This window comes from Cynocephalus volans, chromosome 8 (assembly GCF_027409185.1).
Source record: "Cynocephalus volans isolate mCynVol1 chromosome 8, mCynVol1.pri, whole genome shotgun sequence".
NCBI lineage: Eukaryota > Metazoa > Chordata > Mammalia > Dermoptera > Cynocephalidae > Cynocephalus > Cynocephalus volans.
Window position 1 is genome coordinate 14,362,890 of NC_084467.1, and position 11,140 is coordinate 14,374,029.

General features: G+C 53.8%; 1 protein-coding gene across 4 annotated transcripts in view; it reads left to right on the forward strand.

Annotated features, from left to right (window-relative positions):
• The window catches only part of PAX7 (paired box 7), a 98,283-nt gene extending 87,626 nt beyond the window's left edge, over positions 1–10,657 (forward strand). For 2 of the 4 annotated variants that reach the window (XM_063106007.1, XM_063106008.1), the window contains exons 8-9: positions 4,410–4,656; positions 10,484–10,657. In XM_063106007.1, coding sequence (XP_062962077.1) covers positions 4,410–4,656; positions 10,484–10,599 — 363 coding nt within the window. In that variant the 3' untranslated portion in view covers positions 10,600–10,657. Of the gene's footprint in view, positions 1–4,409; positions 4,785–10,483 lie in introns of those variants that run through there. The other 2 variants (XM_063106004.1, XM_063106005.1) reach the window with 1 other exon arrangement.
• The last annotated feature ends 483 nt before the right edge of the window (positions 10,658–11,140 follow it).

Consider the following 11,140-nt stretch of genomic DNA (forward strand, 5'->3'; position numbering starts at 1 on the left):
CAGAGGCCAGGAATGGGCCACTCAGGCCTGTAGAGCTCCCCGCAGTGGGGTTGCCAGGGCCTCTCCCTCCATGCTTTTCAACACAGCCTGTTGTGGGGAAAGAACACAGCTGGGGTCTGAGAGACCTGGGTACAAACCCCAGCTCTGCTGCTCAGTGACCTCAGGAGAGTCTCTTCACTTCCCTGTGCCTCAATTTCCCCATCTGCAGAATGGGAGTAATAATGGCCCATTTGCTTGAGGAGTCAGTAAAGTGACCAGAGCACCAGTCAGGGCCTGTGGGCTTCTCTCAGCAAGTGTCCCTCCTCCCAGCTCTCGTCAGCTGGGTCCTATCCCATTTGCTCAGGAGCGGCCCTGCCCGGAGACAGGGGGTTGGATGAAAGAGAAACCCTTTGATCCTCAGGCCTGCAGGGACTCTGGGAGAGAGTGAGCCAATGCCACACATCCCCCATTCACACCTACCCCAGATGTGGATTTGATTTGATGTTCCAGGGCAAATCCCATTGAGCAAATCCCATTACAGGAAAAGCTCCCTGGGCCCGAGCTGTTTCTGAGCTGTCGGCTAACGGCCCAGGGTCCAAGGCCTTCTGAGCCACTGGGCACCACATAGGCCCCTTCTAATAAAGGACCACACAAGGCCTTGCAGCTCCCGGGATTTTCACTCTCAACATTGACCTTCTTGCTGTTTCTCGAATATGCTGGGCGTGTCTCCCGACTCAGCCTCCTCAGTCCAGGCACCTCAGGGCCTTTGCACTTGCTGATTCTCCTGCCTGAGAAGCTCTTCTGCCACATCTCATGGCTGTTTGTTTTGGTCTTGCTGGATATTGCCTCTTTGGGGAGGTCCTGCCTGACTCCCCCACATACCCTCTTATTTTTCCTCCACCAGTATCATTTATCAGCATCTGAAATTATACTCTATTCATTCACTTGTTTGTTTTCAGCTTCCTTCATTAGACTGACAGCTCCAGAAGGGCATGGAATTGGTATTGTTAACTGCTGTATCCCCAGTGCCAGGCTCTGTGTGTGGCACATAATAGGTGTTCAATAAATATTTGTTAAACAAGCATGCATGGATTCAGCAGGGCTTTTCTGAGCTCCTAGTACATAGCAGACACAATGTAGATCCTTGGGGCTGAAGAGATGGATGAAATACAGTTCCATCCTACCCTCAAAGAGCTCACAGTCCAGCCCTCTCTCCAGCCTGGCACATAGTAGCACTCTAGGAGATGTTTGTTGAATGAATAAATGAATGAAGGAAGGATATCTTTGGGACACAACACATTCTTTGGTATAGCTGGGATATAAAGTACAGGTTGGAAGAGGTGGGAGAGTTGGCACACCTCTGGGCAGGTAGAGGTCAAATCACAAGAAGACTGCCAGGAGGTACTGAGGAGCCATTGATAATTCTTGAGCGATGTAGTCAGATTTGGCAGCAGTTCTGTGTAGGTCTCTACACAGGATGAGCACTTGGTCTGTGCACAGCTTTCAGCCTGTGCCAAAGCACCTTTATCCTCCCCCTAACTGCGTCCCTCCACCCCACCCCCCCGCCCATCATCCCTCTGGGCTTGGCATCTTGGCAATGTGCCAGAGTTAAGGACCAAACTGGGGTGTCACCAGAGCTGACAAGCCCTCCCTGGAGTCTCCCACTCCCACAACTGTCCCTCTGAAGGAAGGGAAATGGAGCCTGTGTGTTTTCCCTGAACCTCTCAGTCTATTCTTAGTGCCCAGGCCTCCCTTGAGTGGGGAGCAGGTTCCATGTTTGTGTGCAGTGGGGCATGGGATGGGTGGAAAGTGAGCTTTAGATTGGGAACCTGACAGACAACCTGGAAAAGAATTGGTCTCCTACCCCCAGGGCAGTGTCAGATTCCTGCACGTCTGCCCCAGGATCTAGTCTCTCGCCATCCCCCAAGGAAATTCTTTGGTCTGAAGAGATCCCTTCTTGACAGTCAGAAAGCAACAAACACAGCCCAACAGCGCCAGGTATCCTCACGCTCCACCCCAGCACCTACTGTTCCCTCTACTGTTGACCCCTGTGACAAAGACTTCTGACGCGCATGCAACACAGAGCAAGTTTGGGAGCCCTCAGCTCCCCAAAATAGCGCTATTGCCCAGAGCAGTCCAGACACTGCCCGGTTCAGCCTCCTGCCTCCAGGTGACCCTTCTCTCTCCTTGCAAACCCATCCCTGTGTGTCTTTGCTACCTCGAGGGGTTGACACACCATTATGTCCCACCTAAGTCCCACCAGCCTTGGTGGAGACGAAGCCCAGCCAGCCAGCAGCTCCAGGTAGCCCTGCCCTGGGCTCTGACTCTGGGAGAGGTGGGAGAGGAGAAGGATAGAGGGGTGGTCTCCAGGGCCGAGGGGAGGGTGCTAGGAGCACAGAGGGGAGGCTATGCTCATAGCATCCCAGAGGAGCCAGGCCCCCAGGGTGAGGGTCCCACCTCACCCCCACCAGCTGCCCAGGAAACAACCAACTGTGGGTCCCTGGAGTGAGAGCCTCTAAAGGGGTCAGAGGCTGAAAACACATCCCTGGGAGTCAATCTTGACATTTTGCAGGCGAGCCCAGGTCAGGGAAATGGGGCCCTGGACTGCTCCCTCACAGATCTGCTGTGAGGCTTGAGGAGGCCACGGCCCATTGAAGGCCTCAGCATTTGCATCTGAGAAGTGGGCATCCCAGCTCTGCCCCACATATCTCTGCAGGGCTTTGGATTGGGGGAGTCACATCAGTGAACTACTCAGAGCAGGAACAGGGAAGGAGGGCAACCGAGTAGGACTGGAGGAGCCAGGGCTGCTGCTTCCTGGGCACTTACCTGCATGCCAAGCTTGGTGCAAAGCGCATTGCATGAGCTCATCTCACCTGCCCAGCCACCTTCTGAGTCAGGCACCATCACATCCCTTTCCCAGCACTAGGGGTGGCCACAGAAGTTAAGGGACACCCTCTGAGGTCACACATCTAGTAAGCGGAGGAGCTCGGGGCCCAAGGAATCCACATCCATGCTCTCGACTGAGGCCATGCCTCAGTGCCTAGGGCAGGGACAAGTCCAAAGTGGGAAGGTGAACATCTGCAGGTGTCTAGTCAGCAAGAAGTTCATTGCAAGGTGTCCGCAGCCTGCACTCTCCGCAGAGGGGACGTCGGAGAACACAGCTCTGCACCTGGCAGGGACAGCCATGCACTTCCTCAGCTAGGTGCTGGGCGGATCCTCAGCTAGGTGCTAGACAGATCATCAGCAACGCTACCCCCACCTCTCACTCAGGGCCTCCTTCCTCCAGGGAGTGGCATCACCAGGAGGTCACCAGGGTCTTGGGCCTTGCAGGTCTGGCCCACAAGGACCTCCCACTCTCCAGGGACTCCTGCAGCCAGCACTGCCTTTCCTCACTCTCTGTCCTGGAGAGCAAGACAGCAGGTGCCACCTCCCTCAGAAGCTTTCCTGGACCACCGGCTGGCTGGGTGGCCTCCTCTGGACCCCCACAGCCCCCTGAGCTGCCTCTAGCAGCTCCACGTCTTGATGTCTTCACTAGTTGCCTCCCCCACCAGACCCAGACCCTCTCCCCTCATCTTCCCCCACCAAGGGCAGGGACCATAGCTCTTTCTCCTCTGAAGTCCCAGAACCCTCAGCCTGAGGCCATCAATGCATGTTTGTCGAATGAATTAGTGAACACCCAGTGTCCCAAACCCAGGTTCTTTAAGCTGAGTTTCTAGAGACAAGCCTCACCCTGTCAGTCTGAGTTGCCAGTTCTCATGGTGAGTTCCTATTTGCTGAACAAGACAAGCAGGGAAGTGGGAGATGGTCACAGACTTCAGGGGCTGGTAGAATCAGAGAAAAGTGTCTGGGGGGCTATATGAAAGCACTGGTTGTGCACTTTGGTGTTGTAGGTGTAGGAAGTTCAAAGTCCAGGAAAGCTGAGAGCAGAGCCAGCCTGGCACAGGAAAGGGGGTGAAGCCAGACAGATCACAGTCCTGCTCTAACCTTTGTGCTGGAAGATGGGGGCACCCCAGTCTAATGGTGGAGTCACAGTTCCTTGACATAGGAGAGCTCCCTGACTGATGGGAGAGGTATCATTAGATTGTTCATTCATGCATTCATTCATTCATGCATGCATGCATTCATTCAACAGACAGGCCCAGGGTGCCCCTTATATCCAGGCCCTCCCTGGGGATAGAGAGATGAGTAAAGCCCTGCCCTGCCCCTAGAGCTCTCAGCAGAAAGAGGCTCCCCAGGTCAGGACTTGAGCAGGAGAAACACTAAAGATCAGTAGCCATCTCATGCACAAGGGCATGCAAACCAGGTAAACTGAGGATCTTGATACCGTGGGAACCTCAAAGGAGCAACTCAAGCAAAGGCCTGTCCATGGCCAGCGCTGGTGTCTTCAGGTCCATCCTCTGAGCTGGGCACTGACAGTCTCTCCCCTGCAGGTGATGAGCATCTTGAGCAACCCCAGTGCAGTGCCGCCACAGCCACAGGCCGACTTCTCCATCTCCCCACTGCACGGCGGCCTGGACTCGGCCACCTCCATCTCAGCCAGTTGCAGCCAGCGGGCCGACTCCATCAAGCCGGGGGACAGCCTGCCCACCTCCCAGTCCTACTGCCCGCCCACCTACAGCACCACTGGCTACAGCGTGGACCCTGTGGCTGGCTACCAGTACAGCCAGTACGGCCAGAGTGAGTGCCCAGCACCCCAGCATCCCCACTCCTTATCCCTGTGCCCACTCAGGGCCTCCTGCTTATTTGTAGAGAGCTGCAAGGTGGTGTTGGGGTGGGTGTGCCCATTTCATAGATGGAGAAATTGAGGTCCAGAAAGAAGGAACAGTTGACCTAAGAAGAGACTGAGCCAGACAGCAAAGCCGGGTCATCTCCTGGCCAGGTCCCTGCCCCTGCACTTGGGCTCCAGTAGAAATATAACATGAGCCACAAATGTCATTTAAAATCCTCAAGCAGCTACATATTAAAAAATAGGAAGAAACAAGTGGAATTATTTTTACTAATGTATTTAACCCAATATATCCAAAAGATTATCGTTTCAACACGTAATCCATATAAAAATATTAATGAGATATTTTACATTTTCTTTTTCCTACTGTGTCTTTGACATCCAGTATGTGTCCTACACTTACAGCCCATTTTAATCCAGGCACTAAGTTTTCATGGGGAATACTCGATCTGTATTGAAATTTCATACAATTTACAATTGAGAAAGTAGATTTACACACTCAAGTTGTTCCAAATACACTGATAAGTTTTCCAACCACTGAATAACTAAATTGAAGATCAGTTTTTAAATTTAAATGAAGAAGATTTGAAGTTCGGTTCTCCAGTTGCAGTAGCCACAGGTCAAGTGCTCTGTAGTCACACGTGGCTGGTGGCAGCTGGTGGCTGGTGGCAGCTGGTGGACAACTCAGTGTGAGACCCTGCCCCTTTCCAACCCCTGGGTAGGGGGAAAGCTGTGTTTTGGGCTCTCTCCTCTAGCCCACACCCTCAGCCTTGGTTTTCCCCAACTCTGCGATGGTCTCACACACCCAGCCCAGCCACCACCCCCACAGCCCCTCACCTTGAGGCAAGAATGGGGGACCCTCAGACTAAGAGCTGGAAAAGTCCAGCCAGCCACGGCCTCGGGCAGCCTGATGGAGCCAGCAGGCCCAGACTGGATGGGGAGCCAGAGGTCACCGCTCTCCTCCTGCCCCACCTCCTGGCAAGGGCCTCACCTGCTGGTGTCAAACTAATCAGAAGGGCGGTGGGGAGAGAGTGAGGCCTCCAAGCCTGAGGGCATCCTCTCCCCCAGCTTGCCGCAGCCTGGCCTGCCCGGCCTCACTGACCTCTGACCTCTGCTTCCTGCCCCACTCCTTCTCACATGGCCTTGGCCTCCACGGCTAAATGAAGGCCAGCTGTTTGGGGCTACACCTCCCAGCTAGTCCAAGGACCCTTCCTGTGTATGTGGGTATTTGCATGTGTGCGTGTGCACATGCGTGTACGGGTGAGCGTGAGTGCATATGTCACAATATGTTACGGTTTGTGTGTGCATGCATGGTGTGCTTGTGATGCGTCTGAGTATTTCAGCATTCATATGTTGCATGCATTTTTGTGTATAGGTGAGTGCATGTATGTGTGTAAATGTGTGCGTGGGCACATGTGGGTATATGTGCATGTGACTACCCACATATATGTGCATATAAATGAGCATGCGTACCCATGATGTGCATATGGGAATCACATGCGCACACATATATGTGAGCATGTATAGCTGTAAAATACACATTTAAATGTGCATTTGGGTGTGTATATATGCTGAGTGTTTCTGTGACTGTGTGTTTGGGAGTACCTATGTGGACATGTATACTATGTGTGCATGTGTAAATAGGGGTACATGCATGTCTGGGCACGTGCACAGGTGTGGCTGAGTGCACATGTGTGTGGATATGCATCTGGGTGTGTACATGTGCTATGTCTGTGTGTATGACGGTGTGTGAATGTGTGTGCAAGGGAGCACATGTACTCATGTCTGTTTGAGAACATAGTGCACACATGTGCATGGGATGGCTCCCAAAGGGGCCTGGGGCGACCCCTGACCCAGCCCATGTTCCTGGGCCTGGTGTGGAACACACATGCTCTTGATAAAGATTTTAGAGCAGGCAGCAGCAGCCCTGGCCTGGGGCAGGCGTTAGTCACACCCGGAGCCGTGCACCCTGCTCCAGGGGTCCCTGCCCAATTCGGAAATAAAATTAACCTAAAGTCAGCATGGGGGTGGCAGGGGAGGGGGGATCAAAAGTGTAGGGGCCCAGGAGGCGAGAAAGGAGTGTTTGTTCCTCTTGTGGTTTCCTCTCCCTCCTCCCTCAGCTTTTCCTCCCCTCCCTCCAGTCTCTTTTTCCTCCTTTTTCCTCTCCCTTCTCCTCCTCCTCCTCTCACTCACCTTCCAGCTCCACCCCTGCTCCCCCAGCTTCTCCAGGGATGGCTCAGATTTCCTCTCGGGTCACACTCTCTAGCTCTACCCAAAGGGAATCCCAGCACAGACCCCCCACCACCCACCCCACACAGGCTCCCAGGTTGGCCTGGGACCAGAGGGACAGTCTGCTCCTCTGCCACCAATTAGTGTAGGCAAGTCTCACACTTGCCTCACTGAGCCCCAGTCTTCCCATCTGTAGAATGGGGTCTAGAATTAGGCTGAGCCATCTCCAAGTGTTTCCATTGTACCATCTCCCTCCCCTTTGACATTTGGGGCAGCCCAGGGACACATCGTGTTTCCACTATCCACCTGCCCCATGTCCATGGGCAACTGAATACACCTGTGGCTGGGCTCCACAGTGCATGTACAAGAGTTGCATGTCCTGAACTGCCCCCATGTATGCCCAGGTCCATCTGTCATTCCCTCACATGTCCTGTGCACAAGTTTAGCCCATGGGGCAAGGAGCGAAATGCATGTTCCTCCTTCATGGAATTCTCAAAGGTATTTGTTCCCATGTTGTAGATGCAAAAACTAGGCTCCAGGAAGCCAAGTAGCTCTGCTGAGGTCCCACAGCGGGGCAATGGTGGACTTAAGGTCTGCTAACTTTAAACCACAGCTTTAAAGTGACACTCCTAGATCCACCTGCATGTGGGTTCACGTTCACAGCTCCACATGCACCTCCACAGGACAGATGCACACACACAGATGAATTTCCATGTGAGCACTCACTAATGCGTGTGTATACACAGCTTCGGAGCAGAAATGTTCAAAATGCATGTGCACAAAGGAAGGAGAAATGGCCATTTACTGAGCATCTGCTTGGGGCCTGGGATCATCCTCATGGCCACCCTCTGCAGTGCACATGGTTACTTCCCTTGCACAGATGAGGAAATGGGACCCCAGAGAGGTTGTTTGCCCATGGTCACCTCGCACTACCTATCGATGTGTACAGGGCCACACCTACAGCCCCATCCCTGGAGAGCCACCGCCAGGTGGGCATGGAGCAAATGTTTGGGCCAAGCTCTTAAGCAGCAGCATCCTCTTCCTCTCCTGGGCCCCTCACCTTCCCAGGGATACCTTCACACCTTCTTTTCCTGCTCTGGCCATTGTCCGTCCATCTGTCTGTCTCTCCCTGTTCCTGGAGGGGGTGGGGGCAGGGGCCAGGGACAGGGCACATTGCAGATTAATATGGCCCTGGTGTTCCCAGAGGCCAGAGCCGTACTAATGATGGGGCTGATAGAACGCAGAAGTGTGAAAAGAATTTTAATAGATCTGACAAGTCTAATAAGAATTTGTGTCTAGAAGGGTCCTCCTCTGGGGCCGCGGCTGACGAGGAGCTGACGGCTGAGATTGTTTACTGGTTGGCATCGCCGCCACATCTCCTGCCAACTCCCGATTAATCTAATTTGAGATGTTTAGAGCCCAGGCATGGGTACGAGGCAGAGGAGGGGAGACGGAGAGACAGAGGGACAGGGAGGGCCACAGACAGAGGCCGTAATGAGAAATGTCACAGCCCTGCCCTCTCTGGCCCCTCAGCTCCACCCCAGGGAGAGGCAGCCTCTGTGGCCAGTTGGGTGCCCTTGAAGTTGGCTGGGTCATCGGTAAAGTTTGGCTTCTTAGCGTTTCCTTGGTCACCTCCACAGGGTCTGGGCAAGCTCCTACTGTGCGCTGGGCCATGGGCTGGTAACTAGGAGAGGCTAAAGAGGAGGAGACACACAAATCAGCTAGTGGCACAAGCGGGACCAATTCGGGGCCAGCAGTCTTCCTGTGCCTCAGTTTCCATATTTATAAAATAGGGACAGTCATGCCTAAAGCACGGGCTGTTGCAAGAATTAAGTGAGATTGTGTCTGCCTAGCACACAGTAAGCGCTCAGCACGTGAGGGCCTTCAGTCACTGGCCTCATCAGTGTTATTCAAAGCCTGACTTTCAGCCCCACCTACAGGAGCAGAGATGGTGTGGCCAGAGCTGGAGGGTCCCCCTGACGCCAGAGATGGGAATGTCTCCACCTCCACCCAGAGTAAGGGGCAGTCCCAAAGCAGGGGGCAAGGCTGGCCACAGTCACCTCAGCCACCATGTACCAAACTCAGTGCTATCTCACCACTTTCTATGCGTTTTCTCGTTTAACTTTCACAACAACACTATATCTCAGATGCTGTTATGATCCCCATTTTACAGACAAGGAAACTGAGGCTTGGATAAGTGAGGTGGTGTGCCCCAAATCACATACAAAAAGTTGCCATAGCTCAATTACTGGTATTGCCCACCTGACCTCGCCCTCGGAACGTGCCCATCACCTCTTGCCCCCACCCACCTGCCCTAGGTAGGAACCTCCAACTTTGGCGAAGGACATAGAGTGTTACAGGGCCCCCTGTTGGGCAGGTGACAGAGCAGGTGTAGGGCCAGGCCTCTTGACTCCTAGTGCACTGCTCTTCCCATCTTCCTCTTGCCTGTGGACCCTACAGGTCCCAGGAAGTTGGATTGGCCACAGCTGCAGAGCTCGGCTTGGGAGGCAGCATCTCTGCGCCTCAGGAGGCCTTGGTCACATGCCAGTCAAACCATTTGCTCATGTACATGCAGGCCAGTGGTCAAACCTGCACATACACGTACACAGATGCATGTACCTGGCTCAGGCAGGAACTCACTTGTACACAGCACGTGTGTGTGCACAGGCATTCCCACCATTCATCTAATCACGAAGGTGCATATGACTCACGCGTGTGTACCCATGTGCATGTGCACGTACTGTCCTTGTGTGAACATTCACTTGCACACCCATGATCACTTCATGGAGATTCTCTTTTCCACTGTTTACACACACACAAGTACACACCACTCACATGCTCACATGCCCTTAGACACTCACCAGTCTCTGGGTGACAGAGCTGACAGAGCTGTGGGTCTCAGCTCCCTGCATATCAGGGTCCTGGCTCCTCCTTCTGCATGTACCCCTCAGCTCACCCACAAAAACTGCTTTGGCTTTTGAGCAAGGGTCTTGCTTTGCCTCATCCATGAGCTGGGCTCGGGGTCCAGGGAAGGCAGAGGGACCTGGCCCTCTTCATTACCTGGACTCAGCAGGACTCACGGACATCCCACATTGCAGAGATATGTAGAGGGCTTGTTAGGAGGGGAGATTAATTCTTCACTCAACAATACAGATACCCTTCTGTACCTCCCCACAAAACCCACAAGAGAGCTGAGCAAATAATAAATGTTAAGTAAATATTTGCTGAATTACTGGAGAGGAGGTGAGAGAAAGAGCTTCATGAAGAGATGGATGGAAGGATGGATGGAAGGATGGATGGATGGATGGATGGATGGATGGATGGATGGATGGATGGATGGATGGATGGATGGATGGATGGATGGAAGGAAGAAAAGATGGATAGATGGACAGAGGGATGGATGGATGGACAGAAGGGTGGATGGGTGGGTAGATGGATGGATGGAAGAACAGGATAGATAGACAGAGGGATGGATGGATAGATATGGAGTAAATAGGGAAATAAACAAATAGAGCCTCATTTTCTAGGAGTTTCTCTCTTTTTTCCCAGCTGCTGTCGACTACCTGGCCAAAAACGTGAGCCTTTCCACGCAGCGTCGCATGAAGCTCGGGGAGCATTCCGCTGTGCTGGGACTCCTGCCTGTGGAGACTGGCCAGGCCTACTAGGCCCCTGGGGCGACTTGTCCCAGCCCATGTCCCAGCCCGACCCTCACTGACCCCTCAGCCTCCCAGCCTCAGTCCCGTCCTCCTCCTGCGGTCCCAGGAGGCCAGGAAAGGAGCCTATTCCCTTCTCACAGCCAGCCCTCTGGAGGTGTATGGCCAGTCCACCATTCGCCTGGGGTCAGGGACCCAGAGTGACCCCCTTGGAGTCAGCCCCTCACTCTCTACCCAGAAGGGTTTCTGGTCAGCCCACAGTCGTCCCCCAGTCAGATCCCACTGTGGCCTCTGTGCAGTCTCAGGCACAGAAACTGAGGCTTGCCCTGAACAGAGCACCTTGAGCAGCCAGAGGATGGTGCCTGAGACCAGGCCCGGGAGCCCTCTGGACCTGACTGCAGCAGTGGAGGGGAAGCTCACAGGGCTACTCTCAGCTGGGAGTGCTGGGGGCTGCACCCCAACGTGGGTCTCTGGTTCAGTGTCAGAACCACAGCCCTGTCCTCCTCTGGCCACTGGGATGCCAGCAGAGAGGGGACCCTAGCCCTGGGGTCTT